Genomic DNA, 23,910 nt, shown 5'->3' with positions numbered 1-23,910 from the left:
ATGAGGGTCGTGAATTTACGGGCTCCGCTTGCCGGAAGGCTCTTTATTAGCAGAACAAGCCGCTTCCCAAGCCCAGATCCCCCGAGTGCCCGCCAGGCGCGCGGGGGCGGTCCCGAGCCCTGGGGGGCGCGGTCCGCGTGGACTCGCCACCGCGCAGCCACCCCGCGGCCACCAGGGGGCGCTCGGACCGTGCGGCCACCAACGCGGCCACCAGCTCCAGGTCGCCGCCGACTCGCAGACCCCTTCGCGCCCTCGGAGGAAACAAAGTACACCTTTGTCAGCGTCCCGGCGCGTGTGCGTGTGAGACGGCGCACACTGGCCCGCCTCAGCGTGTGCAGCCTGCCGGGCTGACCTTCCTCCCACTCGAGCACGCCCCGAGGGGCGGCCAGGACCCGCACCGGCTCCTGCCGGAACGCGGCGCTTCGCCGCCGCCGCCGTGGCCTGTGGATTTCGCTTTCCCAGCTCTCGGCAAGGCGGGAAAAGGGCCAAAGGGAGCCCGGACGCGGGACTGGGGGCTCCGGCTCGGCCGGGCCGCCTTTGATTCACCCGCTGCCCATCGCAGACCGGCGCCCCTAGGCTCCCCGGGCCGCGCCCGCCTTCAGTCTGGGTGCGAGTCCCGGGGCAGGTTTCCGACTCAGGCAGCCCGCGCGCCTCTCCGGCTCCCGCTCGGCGCGCCCGCAGGACTACAAGTTCCAGCAGGCCCCGCGCCAGGAGCGCCGAGGCAGGAGGCGCGGCCCGCTTGGCGCCTGCGCAGTGCGACCACCCGAGCCTGCTAGTACCACACCCCCGGGAGGGACGGAGGGGAGGCAGAAGCATCCGAGGCATTAAAGCATCCGAGGGAGCCGGAGGGGTGGAGAATGGAGTGACAGAGAAACGCGGAGGGTGGGGGGTGGGGGGGAGACTGTTGAGGGAGGGGGGAGGGGGGACACAGAGGGAGGAAGAAGCGGCGGCGGCGGCTCCTCTTTGCAGAGGGGGAAAACTCCGAGGGATAAGAGCAGGAATAATGCGGTAGGCAAGGCGGGCTGCTCGCTCCCGGCTCCCGGCTCCGGCAGCAGCAGCGGCAGCCCGAGCAGCGGCAGCAGCAGCGGCAGCACCCCCAGCAGCTGACAGCCCCGCCGGCAGGCTCCCTCGCTGACCGCCGACTGTCAATGGAGCTGGAAAACATCGTGGCCAACACGGTCTTGCTGAAAGCCAGGGAAGGTAAGAGGCAGGGCGGGTGCGTGCCTGGCGTATTCGCCGCGGGCCGGGGTGCGGGTGTCGGGCGGCGTGTAGGCTGGGGCTGTGCGTGTGCAGGATGCCCGCAGTGAGTTGTTCGCGAGCAGGACACCTCGGAGAGCTGCTCTGCAGACGCTTCAGGGGTCCTGCCCTTGGGCTCAGAGCATCTGGACTTGGGTAGAGGAGAAACGTCGAGGTTGCAGGGATTAGGATGCTAAAATCTCTCTTAGTTTCCGGCTCTAATCTTACAGACCGTGCCATCTCGGCAGCTGTTGAAAGGTCAGTTGGAAAAGCATTCATTCAGGAAGAGATGGGCAAACATGCAAACAAAATAGCTTTTCGAGTCGGCCCGGGATGGTTCTGTGAGTGTGAATTGGTGTGTGTGTTGGGGCGGGTGTGTGGGGGGTGGAATTAGCAGAAGCCAAGTCTTTGCTTGCGCAGGCTGAGTTGATATAGGCTATTGCTGGAAACCATCCGCTGGGAATGTTTCTTAGGGAAATCCCGTCGTGTGGAAGGAAGCCTTTTAAAGGCAAAGTAAGATGTTAAGGAATTAGCCCGTTCCTAGAATTACGGGAGATATGGCTGTACAAATCACCTAGAGAATAATTCAGAATTTCAGAGTTGGGTTTTTTCCCTTTGGTGATGGAGGAAGAGATAACTGAATTGTCTGATCTGGGTTCAGTTAAGAAAAGAAAGGTAAGTGTGCTGGGTGCTTACATGCGTTTTGGGTGCAAATTATTAGATTTCCTGCATTTAGCTGGCAGGAAATATCGTCAAAACGAAGTGGGTAGGAGCCTAAGTCAAAGCTGTAAACACACATTTTGACTCTTCCTTGAGATGAAAAAAGAGAGAGAGAAAGAAAGAAAAAGAAAGAAAAGAAAAAGTGGCCCAGAAACTTAAATGCCTCCTAAAATGATTGCGTGCAAACATACATATTTAGGAACACCTGGAATTTATGTAACATCTCTTTTGCCAAGATTTGAGCTCTGGCGTGCAGCCGTTTTACAAAAAGGGGAAGTGGTTTTTCCCTTTCATGGGAGGAGGCTTTGACACCCAAGGTAGAAGGCAGCCTAAGTAAGGTCTTGACTTCAGAGGGCTACTCAGGGAGCAGTCCACGAAAATGCCTTACCTACTTAATATTTTCATTCACCCACGTTGATGAATGAAGGAAGAATTTTTGGCTAGCAATAAAACGATTCATGTTTAGCCAGCTAATTCCATCACCTTGTGGCTCTGTACACGCTCTGCGGGTTGGTGATGCACAGCCTAGTAACTCAACCCAGCGTTCACGTCTAATTTCGTCGTCACTTGTCGCTCTAAAGCAGCCGCTTGGAAGGTTTGCTTTGAAAACCCCAGCAGAGTTTAAAATATGCAGGTCCGTACCCCCTCCCTTGCTCAGCTTTGGTGTGAACAGATTTGTAGGAGTGGCTGTTACTTGGGGACTTCAGGTTTCTAAGGTTTCTAAGCTTCTTTCTTTCTACCTAACCTGCCATTTTAGCGAACTGGATCAAGGTGGGGACGAGTGGGCTCTCTCCCGGCCTGGGCTGTGCGTCCAGGAGGGAAAGGCGCGGACGAAACAGCCCACCCCCTCAAGATCACAGCCTTTTCAACCGCCACCTAGTGGTGGGACATGGTTGTACATCTTAGGGCTTGGGGGCTGGGAAAGTTTTCCACCCTCCCTCCATTCTGAAATTATTTCTTGGGAAATCACTGGATATGATGGTGCTGGAGGCTTTGCAGTTTCACTGGTTACTCCTCTAAGGAGGAATTCTGTTCCTTAGATTCGCTGCTCTACACGTTCGTTCGCCTGGGGCATGCGTTTTTCTTCCCTCAGCTTTTGGTTGCTTCTTTTAAAATGTTTTGCTTGGAGTTGGCAAAGTGTTATCAATTTTCTCTCCCAAATTGGTCTCTCTAGGTTTTTTTTTTCACCGCCTGATATTTTTGTTTGGCAGGTTAACAAATTGTTTTTTTCAGACTTTAGGGACGGAACTGCAGGCTGGAAGCTCCTATGGAATGACCGAATTACAGTGATTAAAAGTGCTGGAGAATGTGCCTTTCACTTCCTTTACCTTTGAAAGTCTTTTCAATTTCTCTTGGAGAGTTTAGGAGTCGTCTCCTGGTGAGAAAATAGCTCTGGACGATGCCTTTGAAATGGAGAGGGCCTTGTCTGTAAGGAAAGGGAGAGATTGACACATGAATGAGAAAAATTAATCACTGACATGGAAACTTCATTTTTTAAATTTGCGTTTCTCCCCGTCTTCCTTTCTTATGTTTAAAGAGAATTCCTGATTTTATGTGCTTCCACTTTCTTCTTATTGGGTCTTTATTAAAGATTTGAGCACCTATATTCTAATTAGTGTGGAAGGTTTTAGAAATAAAAGCAATTTATTTTTCTCTTCTCAGCTGTCATATTCTTAAAGTCATTCTTTTAAATTAAGGAATTCCCCCCAAAATCGTATTATCCAGATATTCGGAAATGAAAATTTCAGTCAGTTTAGTGAAACATCTAATATAAAATTTATAGTATCCTTAATAATCTGAGTTGTTTAGAATGTTTACAAGTACTTCTTACTTGAAATCTCTTATGAAAGGTCACAGATGAGAAATAATGGGCGTATGTGAAATTTAATTTACTTCACTTAACAAAATACACTGTAAACAATTTAAAATGTGGCTTTCAAGTAAAAGTCACATTTGTCCCAAACAATAGAGAAACAGGCCTTGAAGAAAGACAGACGCACTTTGCAAATGCTGTAAAGGAAATTGTACTTGTCCATGTTGGTGGGTAATTCTGGGGCCTATCTTTCATTATTGTTATGCATTCTTAAAGGCAGATGGCTTCTTAGTTCACTGTAAATTCAGATTCTTACCATATTAAAATATTTATAAAGGGAAAACATGAATGTATCAATAAAGTAGAAAATCTGTAAGTGGATTAGAGTAAAATGAGTCATTATAAGTAATTATAAAACATAGCAAACAAATCGCACCTTTGTGAAAGTTGTTTTATAAGAAAAGATAGATCTGGATAATCTAGGTTCAGAATTTTAAACCACCCAAATGTATCTTGTGGGCTGTTTATTTGTCCTGGTCTCATAAGAAAACATTGACTTGATCACTCTTAGGAACTTTAGATTACTCTCCTAAAAATTAAGGAAAAAAAAGTTAAGGAAAAAAAAGAAGTTGAGACTGAATTCATGCTGATTTATGGAAATGGGCTTAGTGATTAAGCATTTAATGAAAAGAGACCCAGACTATCTATTTACATTTTAGAATCTCAGAAAATTGGCAAGCAAGTTGGTGTCGAAATAATAGTGAGAAAGAGTGTTTGCAGAGTGTCTTTTGTGTGTCTCTTTTTGGGTTTATTGTTGCAGTAGAGGTTTTTGTATTTTTCTCATATTCTAGATCTCTTGCCTCACTCTTGAGTGAACCACGGTGAGAAGCAATTTTGCAAGGGCTCACCTTTCTTCACAGGCCAGCCATAGCCATATCTGATCAATAAAGATGACAGAGGGAGTATTGATCACATTTTCCTGAGCATGATCCCAGCAGGAACCCAGAAGTCAGAAGCGTGATGACTTTGCCATTGGTCACAATTGCCGAGAAGCAGAATATATAGGAACTTTTCTCTCAGATAACTCTGTGGCTTGGTGGCCTGGATCTTCCCGATGATCAAGGTTAGGGGCCTGGGAAAAGGTGAAGTTCTGTGCAGGCAGAGGCTAGGGATGGTAGGAGGAGGGAGGAACCTACATCCAGCCGGTGAGGGGCAGGCTCTGCCAGGACCGACCCAGTATTCCACAGCAGGGCTGAAAGCCCCTGCTCTCTTCCCTCTTTCCCTTGTACCCCTAGTTCTTGAAGATGAAACTGACACGTCAGTATATTTCATTATTAGAACACTGGAATGTCTCTGCAGCTTACAGCCTCTTAACTGCCACCGGCAGGCAGGCATACTTCTTCCTCCCTGGGGCTTCTCCCTTCAATCTAGCTGTGTAGGAGAGCAGCCGGGTGTTCACCCCCAGCGGGAAGCTGCCTGGCCTATTAAGTACAATGCCGTTAAATGAAACTGCCTTTTATTTTTCCTAAGTTTCTTTTCAGTACTGATGACTTTGAGATAGAGAAACCAAAAGCAATGTTTTCAGAAGGCCTTGCTCTCTTACAGAAAGATTTCAAATGATGATTTTAATTAATCCAGTGGCCTGTTTTAAAAATCATCAGATAAATGCCCACGAGACTCTTATCTTTCAGTAGTTTAGCTGCTGCTTATCAGATTCTAAACTGATGGGCCCAAACTCTTCCAGTGCCCAAACTAATCCTTGTTTAAATGATGTCTTCGGAAGCTGTAACTCTTGTAGTGACTTGATAAATGATATCCTTTGGGTCTGGGGTGAAGACTTCAGTAATATTTAAGGGGATTCAGGAAAGAGCCCAATATACGACCAAATCCACCTCTACCAAGGGCTATTCAACCCATACCTGGGCACTTCCAGTGTTCTTGGGAAACCATCCAGGACTGTGGGCAATATTTATTTTTATTTTATGTTATTTTTAAAATTTTTTCAGTAGGCTCCACGCCCAGCAGGCAACCCAAAGTGGGGCTTGAACCCACGACCCTGCGATCAAGACCTGAGCTGAGCTCAAGAGTCCGATGCTTAACCGACTGAGCCACCCAGGTGCCCCTATGGGCAATATTTAAAGCTCATATTTGTTGCCAAGATATTTGTGGCTCAAGGTAAAGCATTATAATATCTTTTTTTTTAAGATTTAATTTATTTATTTATTTGACAGAGAGAGACAGAGCGAGAGAGGGAACACAAGCAGGGGGAGTGGGAGAGGGAGAAGCAGGCTTCCCGCGGAGCAGGGAGCCTGATGCGGGGCTCGATCCCAGGACCCTGGGATCATGACCTGAGCCGAAGGCGGACGCTTAACAACTGAGCCACCCAGGCACCCCTAGACATTTTTTGAAATAAAAACAGTCTTATGGTTACAAAAGGATATTACCACAGTCGACCATGCAACTGAGCAGAAACTTGAGAGCACCATAGACAGTGACCACAAACAGGTGACCCCATAGAAAAGGAAATTAGGAGGAGTGCCTGGGGGGCTCAGTCAGTTAAGCATCCGACTCTGGTTTCGGCTCAGGTCATGATCCCAGAGTCCTGGGATCAAGCCCCGCACTGGGCTCCCTGGTCAGTGGGGAGTCTGTTTCTCCCTCTCCCTCTTCCGCTTGCTCAGACTCTCTCTCTCTCAATAAATAAATAAAATCTTTAAAAAAATAAAAAATAAAATAAAAGAAAAAGAAAAAGAAGGCAGTTACCTCCGGACTAGACCATACTACCCCCCTCCCCAGTTTCTCATTTAGAGAAAACCATTCTTAAATTGTCTTCTGGGGATTCTAACAGGGTGAAATCATTCATTCATTCATTCACTCATTCATTCAACATCTCGTTGTTGAAGGGCCCTGTGGGAGGATGTCAGCCTTACAGAGATGCTGCTGGAGGTGGGTGGACAGATGGAACTGGGCCTATCATCATCATCATCATCTCAGGCTTTTAAACTGGTAAATCATATGAGTAGAACTAAATTTTTTCCCCCAAAAGCTGAAGTTGATGGTGGTGTGACCTGCTTAGCAGGGTCACCGTATTGACTTTGCTGTTCCTAGGACTTGGAAAATAGCCCGAGGGACCAAAAGGTCGTACTTGAGGGATAACCCTGAAATGTGGTAGACAACTGCTAATTTTCCAAGACATTGTGTTTTTATGAAGGTCAGCTCCTACAAATGGAAAACAGTAAAAACAAGGGCAAGAGAACCATTTGGTTGAGAAATGACGAGATCTAAGAGGAGAACTGGTGTGCCGAGGTGGGTGCCCTCCAGCTGGAACTTTGGAGGTCTTTCGAGGGCAGTGGCCTGGGTGGGGTTGATGGGCTGCAGTTCTGGAGTGAAGATGGTGGAGACTGCCTTCCTTTCTGCCTTTGTGTTGTGATTGGTTTGAGCATGTTGGTGATGCAGCCTTCACCTGGAATGACCTGGAAGGGTTAAAGGTGTCTAGTCCTCTAAATTGGTGTGCTGTCCAACATGGTAGCTACTAGCTGCATGGGCTATTTATATTTTAATGAATTAAAATTAAAAATTCAGTTCCTTAGGCAGGCTAACCACATTTCAAGTGCTCAGTAGCCACATGTGGCTAGTGGCTACCTTGTTGGACTGCGCAGATACTGAACATTCCCAGCATTGCAGAAAGTTCATTTGGACATAGCTGCTCTAGAGTTCTACACATTCATTTGAAGAAGAGGGTGATAACCCCCTAACTTCTGACATGAAAACGGGGGTGGGGGTGGGGCAGGTAAAGGAGGTGGAGAGGGAGAAATGGGGAGGGTGTGGAGAAGAGAGAGGGAAAGATACAGAGGCAGGGAGGGGAGCTGGGGAATGAGGGATTAAGACTGAATCACTTTGGAGACAAATTTAGTTCAGGGACACTTATAGGTATTCGTGGTGGTGGTGAGCCAGCCATGTTTTTTCTTTTTTTCGTATCTTGTTGGGAAGTTTGCCTAGATTGAGCAACTGACTTTCCTGATTCAAATTAAGTGTGTGTTATAGATATAGACAGAGCCCTGTGTAAACTCCTGTTGTGAGGATATTTGAAAACAGTCTTTTTATTAAGAAAAAAACATTGTGCGTACAGGAAATCCACGGAAGGAAGGAAAAAAACAAAAACAACCCAACTCTTTCTATGGACTTCAGGAAGGTTTTAAAATGAGGGTGAAAACAGGTAAAACAATTTTAAGGCTTTCCATTTCTTCTGAACAGGACAGATTGAAATAAAATCATGAAGAAAGATGTCAAAAACACACCATCTTTGTATCCACTTTAAAATGATTACTCCTTAAAAACTGTTTCCTGTGCGATTTGAAAGATTTCAAGGATAACCCAGTTAGAGCACACTTAGAAAGTGGCATAATCGTTTGAAACAATGAAACAGTTAGTTGCTGTTTTTCCCAGTCTGAAGCAAGGAACTCTATTTGAAGTTGTGCCAAAGAGTCAACTGGTAACATCCTCCTGACAGAAGTCAGTAATAAATTAGGCTAATTTCCATAGGGCCTGTCTGGGCTCTAGGAATTTGTAATCTGTGGAGTATCAATCTTTTTTTTTTAAAAGGCAACAATGAAATGAACCTCAAAGGACAACTTCCGGGGAATGTGCAGAAAGCAAAAGAAACTGAGATAAACAGATAAGATGATTCCAGTGTTGTGAAGTGGTGGAGGCCCAGGGGGCAGCTAGTGCCTTGGCTGCCCCCTGAGCCTTCTCAGTTGGTCTACCGGTCTGGTCTCCACTTGGCAGAAGAGAGATTACCCTGGTTTCACAGATAGGGAGACGGAGATAAAAGGATGTCACTTGAACTGTGGACTTTCCTGGAGCGACCCTCCAAAGTCCTTTAATGTTCCGAAAGAAATCTTTCTCCTCCCATGTAACGGAAGCCAAAAAACAAACCTATTGCTCAGGGCAGTATGGTTTCTAAATGTAAATGCCCATGAGGTTGCAACTGTGGAAGAGAAAGAGGGTCTCTATCACATTTCCTGGGAAAGGGGTATAATGGGAATATAATTGTCCTCACAGATCCTGATTTCAGGTTAATGCCAATTTGAGAGCCATTGGTTGCAGTAATTCTTACTAGGTTGTGAGTGACTACTGATAGGTGAATCCTCACGTTAGGTGTTTCCATTTTATTTTTATTTTTTAAATTTTTTTAAAGATTTTATTTATTTATTTGACAGAGAGAGACACAGTGAGAGAGGGAACACAAGCAGGGTGGGTGGGAGAGGGAGAAGCCGGCCTCCCGTGGAGCAGGGAGCCTGATTCGGGGCTCCATCCCAGGACTCTGGGATCATGACCCGAGCCGAAGGCAGACACTTAACGACTGAGCCACCTAGGCGCCCCAGGTGTTTCCATTTGAAAGTAGAACTGTTGGGGTGCCTAGGTGGTTCAGTCGGTTAAGCGTCCGCCTTTGGCTCAGGTCATGATTCCTGGGTCCTGGGATCAAGCCCTGCGTCGGGCTCCCTGCTCAGCAAGGAGTCTGCTTCTCCCTCTCCCTCTGCTCCTCCCCTGCACTTGTACTCGTGCTCTTTCTCAAATAAATAAATAAATAAATAAAATCTTAAAAAAAAAAAAGTAGGACTGTTTATCAATTCAAATGAATCTGTGATTGGGGAGGGGGGATATATGCATGCACGCATGGTGGCTCTGATCCTTTCTGGAGCCCCATTACTGGTATTCTCCTTCTATCTGCATCCTCTCCCCCATCCCCCACACATACCGACACATCAAAAGAGAAGGTCAGCCTCTTGGCATCTCCTCCTGGCAGGGCTCCGAGAGACTCTTGAGAAGCCACAGAATTGCCCCTGAGGGACAAGGCATTAAACCAGATGGGTGGTGGTGGGGACATGTCGTTGGTGGTAGGCTACTCCCTTTCCTTGGCAGAGCCAGTAGATGGGCACTGGGCAGGCCAGTTCCTGCTGGCATTGGCTTAGCACGTGCAGGATGCCTCTGCCCCACGCCTCCCTTCCTTGGATGCTTGCTCCCCCTGGGAGACCCTTGCCCTGAAGGACCTCTGCCTGATGGTACCTTTCGGTGTGTGCTCAGATCGCTGCAGTTTTCTTTACTGAATTAAAAAGAAGCAGGCTAGGGTGGGAGAGGTGGGGGGGGGGCCCACCAGACTGATTCCTCTGCCAGATTGTAGGGCGTCCCCCCTCCATCCCAGAGAGAGAGTGTGGGGGAAGCTTTTCCCCCAGAAAAGCTTCTCAGCATTAACCCCTTTCCATTTTTCAGTGGTAAGTTTATGAATGTTTGCATTTAGAAGCCATATTAACCCGTGTGTGTGTGTGTGTGTGTGTGTGTACGTGTTGCATTAATTTAGCAGCTTTACTTTTCAAGGATCTTTGCCAGCTGAGAGAGTCTCTTCTTGGGGGTCCCTGTCAAGCTTGAGGTGCTGGAGAGGAGGCAGCATGATGTCATGGCCTGGTAATGAGGGGATAGGAACTCAAGCCTCTGATCTGCCCCTGCAGAGAGGGTGAACCTCTGAACTTAACCACTTCAGGAAGAGAAGAGGGGTGAAGGACAGAGTTACCCAACTACAGGCTAGAGAGAATCCAGCCAGTGTAATTGGTCTGCCTATCTGATAAAAGGTCTTGTGAAACCTCATTTGAAAATGGAATTCCATCTTGGCAAAGGTTTTACACCACTTGTGAAATGAAAACAAGCTGGAGGGGTCAACAAATGGCCTAGGAAAAACAGCTTTATAATGGTTATGCAGAAATGTGCTCTGCTTCATCTTAATGTTGTCTGTTAATGCACTCAGGAAGAGCTTTTGGGGAATGTTCAGATAACCTTGGAAAAGGAAATCCAAGCTCTAGGAAAACTAAGGGGTGGTGTGGGGACAAAGAATTGGGCCCCAGACTTGCCTGGCAAAGGATGTCTCAAGATCCAACTTTTCTCAAGCCTCGTGCTGCTGAGCCTCTAAGTCACAGATTAGGGAGTGTGTCTGTCAGAGGCGCGTGTGCTTGGTGTGTTCAAGAAACGCTCAACTGATGGTGTAGCAAAGTTACATGGAGGAGAGGGGTAGAGCAGAGAAAGTAGGATCTTCAAGAAATGGCCTTGATGTCACAGTAGATGGTAAATTAGGAAATGATTCAATGTGGTTAAGAAAGATTAACTAAGGGTATAGGGCAAATTGGAAAATGTTTCCCAAATGTTTGTCTTAACTGTGAAAAATGTCTGGCAAACTCCCCCACCCCCACCCCCAATTTGGAAGTGGTTTGTTTCACTTGTTTTGGAAGAAATAAATATTTGCATTAGACCAAAACATTTGGGGCAAACAGTTCTCCCGAATTCTGAGGCTCTGTGTGGGTTGGAGGAGATGTCTCATGCCGGTAACATCATACCTTTTTTGGCTAAATCGAAGGCACCTTAGGACACAATCTTCACATGTTTTTCACATCACGACTAGAATGAGGTTGAGCAAATGGAAAGAAAATAGGAAGCCAGTGATCCTTCCAGACCTAGGAAAGGCTGTTGGCTTGCCATGCGAAGGATGCAGTCGTTCTAGAAAAATAACTTTTTTGCCTATGGGCAAAGAGACTGGATCCAATTAAGACAAGGAAAATGTATGTTAACTTGGAGAAGAAAAAATTTCTAAACAGTCAATTCTGTAATTCTCTCTGGAGAGGAAGAAGCCAGCGTGACGGGGCTTTATGGATGATGCCAAACCCTGTGATATATAATAATTAGCAACCACTGGTTATTTTGCCACACACTCATTCTGCAGACCACTAACCATTGCTTGGGATGGAATGCACCGAGCCTAGATATTTGCCCCAGATGTCTTCCCATCAGTAGTATCCAATTAGAGGGATTTTTAAAATTAAAGCTTAATTCTCTATAACATGTAACAGAATATAAATTAAAGAAGGACAAACCTGATTTCCTCAGTGGTTCCACGGGTTACGAAGGTGTGGGTTAGTTTCCGGGTATGCTTCAAGTCTACTTCTCAGCTTACATTTTGGTAACTGTTGGGTGGCTGATGGTTTTATATTATGGTGCCTGGTATTCTCACTCATCTTTTTGGCAGCTTAAAAACATCTCAGGAATGAACGTGAGGGGGTCAAGGATTTGAGAGTCAGGTTCTTCTTGGGCAGGTGTTTAGAAGTGAACCTGGGTCTGCTCGTAATTCCATTCACCCAGGGTGTGGGCCCTTGTGCTCTGAATATCTGCCTTGATTAGGAGAGCTTGGGGGCGGGGCGGGGGGGGAGGCGCCTGGGTGTCTCAGTCGTTAAGCATCTGATTTTGGCTCAGGTCATGATCTTGGGGGGCCTACTTCTCCCCCTCCCACTCCCCCTGCTTGTGTTCCCCCTCTCCCTGTGTCTCTCTCTGTCAAATAAATGAATAAAATCTTAAAAAAAAAAGAAATAGGAGAGCTTAGGGGCTCCATGGAAGCAATATTCGGATGGGACTAACTCTGAATTGGCTTCTGCATCTTGCCCAGTGTCATAAATCCAGCATTTAGTGCATACTTACTGTGTACTTGGCACCGTGGCAGGTTCTGACAGGAGGAAAGGGTGAACAATGGAGTCTCTCCCATTTTTCTAGAAGAATCACTTAAAAATGATAGTCCTTTGTGCCCATTGTTTTAGTTGATCTTTATAATCCTGTGAGTATGTTTTATTCTCCCCCATTCTTGTAGATGAAGAATTGGAGGCTCAGAGGGGTGAATGACTTACCATAGAGTACTCTGCTAGTTCCAGAGCCTGGACCCCGCACCAAGCCCCGTCTCCACGCCTGACACTTTCTGCTCCGTCATAGCTGCCGTCCTCCACAACTTTACCAGCTATTGGGAACATCAGTACTGACATACAGGAGACATTTGAAAAAGAAGCGAGTGTGCAGCTGTGATTTACAACTAAATAGGAGTCATTCTACCTAATTTTTAAGACTAAAAAAAATTTCCCCAGACAGTCTACCTGTTTGCTAAAGAAAATTCAAACAGCAATGCAAAACAGCAAGAAGAAAGCCAAAACCTCTCTCCTCCCAGGTGTCCTGGCTGCCAGTCCTACCCATCAGAGAAAGTTACCGTCTGCATTTAGGGGGTCATTTTTCCAGATCTCTGTATCTATGCATGTGTGAGCATACTTGTCCATTTGACACAAATAGCAGACTGTATACATGCTGTTCTGCAACTGTTTTTAGGCAACAATATGGTGTAGGGGTTCCCCATATCTATGTTTCTAGTTTCCCGTGAGATGGATGGGTGTTGGGAAAAAACTGTGAAGCACTTTGGAAACTGAGAGAAATGCTGGGTGTCTTCTAGCATAACCCTGAGGGGTTACCCGGTTCCAAAGGGGTCTGTGTTTTTCATTTGTCTTGGCCTGTTTTTTTTTTTTATTAAAGATTTTATTTATTTATTTGAGAGAGAGAGAATGAGAGACAGAGAGCACGAGAGGGAAGAGGGTCAGAGGGAGAAGCAGACCCCCCACTGAGCAGGGAGCCCGATGCGGGACTCGATCCAGGGACTCCAGGATCATGACCTGAGCCGAAGGCAGTTGCTTAACCAACTGAGCCACCCAGGCGCCCATGTCTTGGCCTGGTTTAATCATGTATTTAACCAAGCACCTATAGTGGGCCATTTAGGTTTTACAATTTATTTATTTGTTTATTTATTTTTATTAAGTAGGCTTCATGCCCAGCACGGAGCCCAATGCAGGCTTCGAACTCATGACCCTGAGATTAAGACCTGAGCTGAGATCAAGAGTCGGACGCTCAACTCACTAAGCCACCCCAGGCACCCTAGGTTTTACAGGTTTTAAATATATTGTAAACAGTGTAGGAATAGCCTATACATTGTGTAACATCTTGATACACTTATTTAAAGGTTTAGGTTTTGTTGTTTGTTTGTTTTTTTCCTGTGGTTGTGTCTGCTTAATAGCGTTTCTCCACCGTCTTCCCCACACTCTGCTTTGGGAAGAATAGTAATTATTTCTAAAGTGGAGTTAAATGGCCCTAGGGATGTACAAATACATTTTCTTATGAGAAAGGAGCATGATACACAGGAGGACCTGTGATAAGACGGTTTTGAAACCTTTGGGATGTAACACCCCTCACCTCTGAGACCACAGTCCTCTTTTCTGTGTTATTCAAAGTTTGGATTAGGGAAATCAAGTTCAGTCAAAGACTTTCCTTGGCAATGACAATGTCATTGCCCCTGGGTTTTGCATTTGTGGGCCGGGCAGGGAACACAGACTCCGATAACAAGCCCACAGCTTTGTAAAACTAGGCTGGTACTTACCTCCTTGGATCATCACTGCAACCTAGACTTGGCCAGTGCTTCTTCTTCATCCTTTTCTTTCGGTTTGAGAAAGAAAGAAATCCAGTTCAGAGAGGTGAAGTGATTTTCCAAGGGTGCACAGCAAGGACCTACTTCTCCCCCTTCTCCTCTGGTGCTAACCCAGTGCATCTCTTCCCATCTCTGTGGACTTGCCCGTCTAGTCACACATTGCACAACTTCAGGGAAGTACCACTTAGCTCATGGAGGTGGTAGATTTGTAAATGTATCTTGGGGTAGGCATGCTCTTTCCTAATTCCCTCAGAGGTGCTGCATGTGCTCCTGGTGGGAGTCCCCCCTAATCTCTCGCGCGCCTGTCTTTCATCTGGTACGGCATTCTCCTCTGTGGAATTCTGTGGGTTCTTCCTCCAGTAGCTACTTTGACTGAAGGTTTACATGTGATTTACCTAGGCGAGGTTCTAGGAGTCCCATCTTGAGAATCAAAAGCACAAATAAAAATAGTCTAATACAAAAACCAGTCACTGGCCCTGCCTCTCCTCTGTGTCTCCCTCCAAGAGAAGCTTGGCATGAGGGCAGCGTCCAAAGCTTTGGCTCTTCAATATTTTTGTAACCGTTGGAGGGAAGGGTGGCATTTTCTTCCTGGAGGCCTCTGTAGATGTGTTGGCTCATAACTCCAGGGCTCACTGCTGCCCGGGAGCAGCGGAGTGGATCAAACTGAGAAAGGCTGCCCGTTAATTGGATGCTTAGTCTGAACGTGGCCGTGGACTCACTGTCATCTCCGTGAGCTCCTTTCTTCCGCAGAGAGGGGGTCTGAGGACCAAAGGAAGCCCACGCAGAGTGGTGCCAGAGCCGAGGCAGCCTCTAACGGAGGACCGGTCCCTGGGCCTGGACTGTCCTCCGAGGCGTCTCGGCAGCTCTGATGCTGATTCTCAGGCTGCGTTACCAGGGCGACAAAGTACCACAGCATGGGCAGCTTAGAACCGCAGAAATTTATTGTCTCACAGTTCTGGGGGCCAGAAGTCAAAATCAAGTTGTGGGCAGGCCACACTCCCTCTGGAGGTGCTAGGGAAGGATCTGTTCCAGGCCTTTCTCTGTGCTCCGGGAGCTCCAGGTATTCCTTGGCGTATAGATGTCTGTCTTCTCCTTATCTCTCTTCACACGGTCTTCCCTCTGCGCCTGCCTGCCTCTGTGTCCAAATTTCCCCTTTTTATAAAGACACCAGTCAAACTGGATTAGGGCCCAGCCTAATGACCTCATTTTATTTTTTAATTTTTTTCCAAAGATTTTATTTATTTATTTGACAGAGAGAGACACAGCGAGAGAGGGAACACAAGCAGGGGGCAGAGGGAGAGGAGAAGCAGGCTTCCCACTGAGCAGGGACCCCGATGTGGAACTTGATCCCAGGACCCTGGGATCATGACCCGAGCCAAAGGCAGACGCTTAATGACTGAGCCACCCAGGCGCCCCTAATGACCTCATTTTAACTTCAGTGTAGTTGACATACAATATTATATTAGTTTCAGGTGTACAACATAGTAATTCAACCTTTATGTACATTAGAAACTGACCTCATTTTAACTTAATCACCTCTGTAAAGACCCTACTTCCAAATAAGGTCACATTCTGAGGTTAGGGTTTCAACATATCTTTTTTTTGGGGGGGGAGGTGGACACAATTCAACTCATAAGAAAAAGCCCTACCCATGATCTGAATCAGAAGCTCATGGGCAGTACCTAGGAATTTGTATTTTAAAAACTCCCGAGGATCAACCAGGCATGGGAACCAAAGCTCGAAGATTTTTTGAGTCTCTCCCAAGATGATGTTGAGCCTCTACTCCAACCCGGCTCTCCAAATAGAACTCTCTGCACCTTCGCTGGGAGCTGGTTTCTGTCCTCTGCTCAAATCTTTCTAGGGTTGGGGAACTCATACCCTCTCTCAAGCAGCCCCTCCTATTTTGAACTGCTGAAGTAAGAAAAATATTTATTAGATAGGCTTCTTGCTTTACCCACTAAATTGCAACCTCCCTGAGAATTTGCTGGTGCATTTTTCTTTACTTGTATCTCCCTGGGCCTCACCAAATGCTGATGGTAAACCTAAATCTGCAGTCAAGCCCAGGTACGCCTGGTCCATTAGGTCCTGGGTCTGCTCTTTGGAGACATCTGGAATACACGCACCACACTTTGCTGGGGGGGGGGGGAGGGGTCCTTTTATTCCCCCAGTGCAGAAATGTGCTTTGTTTTGTTTTTAAGATTTTATTTGTGAGAGAGAGAGAGAGCATGAGCCGGGGGAGAGGGAGAAGCAGGCTCCCTGCCGAGCATGGAGCCAGATGCTCGATCATGGAGCCAGATGCACGGCTTGATCCCAGGACCCCCGGATCATGACCTGAACCGAAGGCAGATTCTTAACCGACTGAGCCACCCAGGCGCCCCAAAAGGTGTTTTATTATAGTATGGGGACAGGACCCGTGGGCAGAAAGAGTGGCTGGGGCCCTTCTAATATTAGAAGATAACTGTGCTTCCCACTGTAAAATTGAAACCAGAACCCCGGGCTCTGGACTCCCAGCTCGGTGCTTTCCTTGCACATCACGTTCAAGGAACCGACACATTCAGCCTAGGATCAGAATCTGTTAGCAGCCAGGCAGATTGTGTTGCTCACATCTGGCAAAGCTCAAGGACATAGCCATTTAATAACTTCCCGAAGTGGGGTCAAGACACCCACTTTCTTTCTTTTCAAGGTAATATTGGTATCTTTTCTTGCACTTAAGTGTCCTGAGCCAAGATGTTTCAATTCCCCTGAATGAAAGCTCTGTTGATGCCTCTAATGAAGAGGTTGAAAGGGAAGGAAGAAGGTGCCATCACATGCTGTGTGAGCTTTGGCACATTGCTTGACCTCTCTGAGCCATATAAATGTACATCTTGCCCAGGGGATTTCCGGAGCTCTATTCACCCTTTAGATCTGAGAATTTGCTGGCATTTTCCACTGATGGTAATTCAACTGTGGGTACTTCATAATAAGATTTGATGTTAATTTGAAGAGCAGCCATTACACATTAAAATGAAAATTACCCCAGGGAAAGAATTAGAGCTGGGAGGGGTTCCATGTGTAATACAAACAAACAGGAAAAAAACCCACCGCTGCTAATTTAACTGATGCCTGCAATCTAAGAAAGGCAAATGCATGATTCTAGTATTTTCTTTAGTGGATTATAGAAAAGAAAATTAAATCAAAAGTCAAAAATAAACAGTTTGATTGCTCTTCACTGTATTTTCTTAATAAACTGTCTTCCTGGAAAGTTTAAAAATACACAGCGCTCTGTCTGGCCAAGAAAACAATAAGTAAATATTGTTGAGAAAATGTGAGAAATTTCCATCTAGGCACGAGTGACGGCAACATTGTCATGTGGACTTGGAGACATCCCACAAAGAGTTAGAGGTTGATAAGCATTACCTACTTTTCAAGGCTTGTGGTTGGGTACACTGTCATCACCCACAGGGTTAGAATGGGAGTGGGCACTGCTGAGTGTTCTTGTAGGCTCTGGGCAAATCCTGACCCACTTCATTTGCCCACAACGTTTGGTCTAGAAGTCTGCCTTATCTTGACTGGCCAGACATATTTCGCAGTCTAGGGGGATGCCGAGAAGATTGGTGGTTCTCTTTCGCTTAGGTTTTCTATGGCTGTAAGTGGCAAGAGGTGGGTTGGCGATTTGGTAATTTGTCTGAGGTCGCAAAGCCAGTAACTTAGCTTCTCAGTATCTTTGTTATCATCACATGGGGATAATGCCCTCATGATTACAGAGACCCAATGAAGCATACAAATAAAAGAGAATGTCCAGATACAGACCCAAGTGTAGGTAAAAATTTAGTTTATAGTAATGGAAACATTTCAAATAAAAGGGGAGAGGATGGCTTACTCAGGAAATGGTGTTGAGATAAGTGGCTAATGAATCACTGGGGAAGACATAACATTGGATTCCTACCTTAAGCTAACTAAACAAATTACAGATGCATTGAAGATTTAGATTTGTAAAAAAATGAAACTATAAGCATTCTAGAAGAAAGTATAGGTGAATATTTTGTATAGTTTTTTTTTTTTTTAAGATTTTATTTATTTATTCATGAGAGATAGAGAGAGAGAGAGAGAGGCAGAGGCAGAGGGAGAAGCAGGCTCCCCACGGAGCAGGGGGCCCGATGCGGGACTCGATCCCAGGGCCCTGGGATCATGACCTGAGCTGAAGGCAGACGCTTAACCGACTGAGCCACCCAGGCGTCCCGTATAGTTTTGAGGCACAATCATAAGAAAAAAGGCTAACATAGTTGACAATGCAAAAAAAAAAAAACAAACTGACAAAAGAGGTCATAACAAAAATTAAGTTGACTGACAACCTGGGAAAATAGCCTTAATCTGTAAGATACTCTCATAGAAATCAATCAAGAGGAGGAAATGTCCAGTAGAGAAATGTCCAAAGACCATGAAGAGGTATTTCACAAAAGAAAGAATAGGTAGAAAAGAAGCTATATTAATTAAGCAGGAGTCTTGGTTGCAAATGACAGCAATCCATTTTGAACTATTATAGGCAAATGAGAACTCATCTGGGAGGAAACTGGGGTATCTTGTATGTCAAAGAAGGGTGGGAAGTACAGGGACCCAGATGGCTTCAGAACCCCTGTAACCCGGAACTTGAACACTATTAGCGCTCTCCATCTCTCTCATCTGCCTCTTGATCTACCGGCCTCCTCTTTTCTCACTACTTTCTCCATATGTTGGGGGAACATGTCATGGTTTCACATTTTACAGCTTGCACCAGTAGACAGAGACTGGTTTTTTCCTCCCCAGTTCTGATTTGAAAATCTAAGGAATGACTCCAGTTGACCTGTCTTGTGTTGGTGGATCACTCTGGAACAATTCATGTAGATTGCAGGCATCAATTCTTCTTCAGATTCTTAGATTGAAGCCCATAGGGGTGAAATTGTAACAATGTGGTAGCTCTGGATACAGCTAGAGAGGATGGGGGTAGTAAGTGGAGAGGTAGTTTCTAGGGGGAGAAGAGAGGCATTATATAGGGATTCACTACACATGAAAAGATGCTCACCCCACCAGTAAAGCGAATCTTGTGTATTTGCAGAATCTTAGAATGGCAAAAATGTAACACATTGATAAGGAAGTGTGGGTAGATAGGTTCTTTCAAACATTACACTCCCTTTGCTGATAGGAGTGCAAATTTGCTGTCTTTCTCAAGGAGTCTGACAATATATACATCAAAAGGCTTAAAATTATGTAACCTTTGACCTTGAAATTCCAATTCTAGGATTTCATCTTAAGAAACACAGTGCACAAATGGTATACAGAGTGTTATAAATGGTAGAGGGTATTTATAACAGAAAATGGAAACAATTTCAGTGACCATTGGTAGAGGATTGATAATATGAATGTTGGCATATTTAAATAATGGACTCCTATGTAGCCATTAAGAATTATGGAGATCTATTCTTATTGACCTGGAGAAATGATCCTGACACAGTGAATGGAGGTTGGGATAACCTGGATTTTGTATAGTGAGCCTGCAATATATAAGTGGAAAAACAAGATATTTTCATTTGGAGAAGGGGAAATGGCAATTAGTGCCTTGTAAATGTAAGTTTGCTTGCTGGGATCATAAAGAAATAAAATCTTTTTAAAAAACAAAGCATATTAGACCCTCTGGATCTCACCAAGGGTTGTCCTACTTAGCATTTCACCGTGGGAAGTCATAAGATTACTCCAGCCATCTTGTTTAAATGATTCTTGAAATTTCTCCTTGGACCCATTTGTTGACCGACTGCCTTGATTGAATCTGTAATAAATACCTTAGTACACCTAGCACACTTTTTTGACTCTGTTAAATGGTGACACATCTTTGTCTTTCAAGTATGAATTTGATTTTGGGGAAAAGCCTATGTTCCTTTATTGTCAGGTTTGGTGCATAAAGCTGGTAGCCCCCCTGGGTGACAATTTTGGAGGTGGGGTCTGGGGCAAGAATGAAGAATGGAACCTTTCCAGTGCCCTGGCCAGGGTTTATCTGAAATCCCCCAGGCACTGTATGTTCATTTTAATGGTAACCACTGTCATTTGCTTCTTTTATCCCCATGTAACCGTTTGTGGGAGGTGAGCATTTTGATTCTTATATGACAAGCTGGGCAGTTGGTAAAGAGAGAGACACCGTGACTGTCTGGAATCCTGCAGCCAGGGATGTGCTCAGTGGGTACTGGATTTCTGTCAGCCCTATCTGGTGAACTAATGACTAACGAGCAGGAATACTTTGGGATGCACAAAATCAGAGTCCCGTTTCACGGATATGATTCAAGCACCTCCTGGGTGTATGACACTAGTTGGGGTGCTTCCCGAGTGTAAAGATGAAAGAGACTGCTCTTCCCTTTCAGGAGTTCTAGTTTCAGGAGATCTAGTTGGGCAAGGACAGGTATATGGCCAACTACATTACAAGGTAGAATCTAAGTATAAAGACTGTCATGATGGGGGGAGATCACTTAAAGCATCATGGAGAGGTGGCATTTGGGCTGGGCCATGAAGGCTGGTGGCTGTGGGTGTGAAGCCACCATTAAAGAGCCTCCCCCCCGGGTGCCAGGTCTGTGAAGGGGGCTTTATAGATGTGTATTTTGTGTGTATTATGTGTATACCTAACTGATAAGTTAGGTATCCATGTCATTTGCACATGACCAACCCACAGAGGCTAAAGTGCTTGTCCAGGGTGGAGAGGCAGGTAAGCGTTGGAGCTTGGATCTGACCCTAAAACCAGTGTGGTGGGAACTCCATCGCATGAGGTTACCACGTGGAGCGTGGTGAAGACAGAGACTCCTGGGAGTGCGGAGGGTGGAGCCAAACAGTGGTGATGGGGGGGTGGGGGTGGGGGTGGGGGGGACTGGAACAAGGTGGTTGTTCGCCTGGAGCATGGACTAGTTGTAGGGGAGCACGGAACAGGAAGGCGGGACCAGCATATGGGAAAGCCAGGCTGAGATGTTGGGAGTTACGTTTTTAGGCAGAACAGAGCCACTGAGAGTTTTTGAGCAGAGGAGGCTGATACTGGCTGAGCTGGAAGACACCGAATCTGGCAGCAGAGGCTGTGAAGCCAAATGGGCAGTGGTTCTGAGAAGTATGTGGTCCTGCAAAAAAGAGGGGTGAGGTGGCTGGGAGTGGCTCTGGGGAGGCTGATTCTACAGAACCTGGCACCTGATGGGACGTGAAGATGTGTGGAAGGACAGAACTATTACGTTTGAACCCAGGTGACGCCGTGGAGCAGCTGGGAGATGCTGCTCGCTCCGGGAAAAGATGCAGGCGTGCTTTGGGTCTCACGGAGTGGAGGGATGGGCACCGTCGTGCTGTGGAGGCTGGAGAGAACCTTCTGGCTGGAGGTGCGGATTCGGGAGGTGAAGGCACAGCAGCAGCTTAGAACTTGGGAGCAGATGGCTTTGTCTCTTCCCTGCCCAGCACCCTCTTCTTCTAACAGCGCCACCCTTTCTGCTTTGGGGCACCACCCTCTTCTGTAGTCAGTCCACAAGGTTAGGTGGGGATGACTTCTCATTGGCTCCATGGGTGAGCGTGGGACCCAGCCCTGGCCAGTCAGATCCCTGCTTTCTTTGACTCCCCCTCCATGGGTTTAGGGATGAGGATGCGATTCATGGTCCAGAAAGGGCTGCCCTCTGCCAAGCTGGTAGAAGGGAAGCCTGGAGCTACGGTGGCCATTGCCTGAGAATAAAGGCAGAGAGAGAGAGACTGATTCCTCAGCATATTGTTTGATGGTTGGTCTCCCGCTATCCTAGGAATGAGGTGTACTACCCTTGGTTTCCCGTTTGGGTGCGCCAGTAATTTTTTTTTTTTTAAAGATTTTATTTATTTATTCGACAGAGAGATAGAGAGCACAAGTAGGCAGAGCAGCAGGCAGAGGGAGAGAGAGAAGCAGGCTCTCCGCTGAGCAGGGAGCTGGACGTGGGGCTCGATCCCAGGACCCCGGGATCATGACCTGAGCCGAAGGCAGCCGCTTCACCGACTGGGCCACCCAGGCACCTCTGGGTGCACCAGTAATGTGACACTTACCAGTCAAAGGGTCCTGGCTCACTCAGGATTAGAAACTATGTCTTTAGGGGATACCTGACTTAAAGGGCCCAAGAAGGCAGGTCTGGGTGGGTGGGCTGTGGATCAAGAGAAGGTGCCCTCAGACAAGAAAGGCTGGAGAGCATTTATCCCAGGCCTTGCCTGAGCATAGGGGCAAGTGCCTTTGACGTTTGCCATAAACAATACAATCCCCAGCCTGGTTGCCTTTGTGGGACTCTAACTGTAGAAAAAAAAAATCAGGAAACAAGTAAACAAACATGCTGGTCACCATGGAAATGTAAACCCAAGGTGTTCGGAACAATAGCTGTGTGTGGGTCCGGAAGTGGATGCTGTCTCCTCAGCTGGTTTGATCCCAAATCTGTTTCCCTGTGAGAGCCCGGACAGATCCATAAACTCGTTATATAGACAGCTTCCCCTGGAGAGGGAAACACCTCCGATAAGCCTTGGTTTCATAATCATTAAAATGGCTATAAACTTAATATGGTGCTTGTGCATACCAGGGCTCTCCTCACAGCTGCTCTCTGAGGTAGAGACTGGTTTTATCCCATTCCCACAGACAAGGAAAATGGAGAGATTCCTCGCCCTAAGTGCAGATATTAATGGAAAAGGCGAGACTTGCACCCAGGCCCCAGCGTTCGCACCCTTTGGACAGCCATGTTCCGCTGCTTCACACGGGTGTTCGAAAATTTTAGTAGAAGCAGTTAATACTTATTTTACTTGTCTTATTTAATTGAGTCCTGACCACAGACCAATGAGGTAGATGCAACTGGCTGATCCCACTTTATGATGAGAAAGTGAGGCGCAGAGGATTTAGGAATCCTGCCCAAGTTCCACAGTCAGTAGGAGGCAGAAATATATTTTGAGGTTATTTTTTCAGATGGATATGAAATGCTGATGTGCCTTAAAATTATTTTAGAAGCCCAGGATGAGTGTTAACTGTAATTTCTAAATCTGGCTCTCATCAATTGTGATGTTCTTCATGTGTAGATTTATATTAAACAAATCAGGGGGGTAAACATTGTGGACAGAGAATAATAGTGACTTGATTTTCTATTATCGTTGGAAAACCATATTTTGGAATTCACTGACATGTAAGTAATTGGACAGTGTTAAAGGAATAAGCTTTGAAAACTAAATCACACCTTTAAAATCTATGCAAATTCTTTCCTTGGTGAAGGAAAAACCGAATGTACTACTGTTTGTGGGCTGGCTGGACGTGTTACAAATGCTGTGGAGTGGGAGTATGTGACAATTTTTTTTCCATTGAGGGCCCATTATAAGACACACTTGGGCTGCTTAAACTCCCCCAAACTCGTGAATTGGTTCAATAACAAAAAGCATGAATCATTTTAATATTAAGGTGCAGGAACATCTGCCTGAGTAATTTTCGACAATTTTTTTTCTTTTTGGAAATATGTTACATTTGGGATTTATTGTTGGAAATAAAAGTGGATCTGGGGACTGGTGGCCTAGAAGCTCCATGAAGACAGGGCCTGTACTTATTATTTATTGCTCTTTGTCATGTGTCTGTATACAGTAAGTCTCAATGAGTACTTTTGAATGAATGATGAATTTAGGAACACCTGGATTCTGCCCCGTGCCAAGCCCACTCCCCTCCAGGAGGTTCCTTAGACTGGCAGATGGCCAAGGACTAATAGAAGCTTATGGTAAAGTTCCAGCTGGTTTGGGGGCCCAAGGTGGAGCTCTGGACCGCTAGACGAGGTAGCCCAGTTTGGGAGCCCGAGAGCCCCTCCTCCTCAGGCTC

The 23,910-nt window shown here is 46.2% G+C and overlaps 2 protein-coding genes across 4 annotated transcripts in view; one reads left to right on the top strand and one right to left on the bottom strand.

The window, feature by feature from the left end:
- Positions 1-23,910, bottom strand: part of SFXN4 (sideroflexin 4) — an 83,704-nt gene that overhangs the window by 54,386 nt on the left and 5,408 nt on the right. The window lies entirely within an intron of this gene.
- Positions 915-23,910, top strand: part of GRK5 (G protein-coupled receptor kinase 5) — a 211,852-nt gene continuing 188,856 nt past the window's right edge. Inside the window, exon 1 of one of the 2 annotated variants that reach the window (XM_081823412.1) lies at positions 915-1,200. In XM_081823412.1, coding sequence (XP_081679538.1) covers positions 1,149-1,200 — 52 coding nt within the window. In that variant the 5' untranslated portion in view covers positions 915-1,148. The remainder of the gene's footprint in view (positions 1,201-23,910) is intronic. The other variant, XM_081823411.1, reaches the window with a different exon arrangement.

The sequence above is a fragment of the Leptonychotes weddellii genome, chromosome 6, assembly GCF_054177405.1.
Source record: "Leptonychotes weddellii isolate Sample4059 chromosome 6, ASM5417740v2, whole genome shotgun sequence".
NCBI classification, from domain to species: domain Eukaryota; kingdom Metazoa; phylum Chordata; class Mammalia; order Carnivora; family Phocidae; genus Leptonychotes; species Leptonychotes weddellii.
This window is presented reverse-complemented; position numbering and strand designations above follow the sequence as displayed.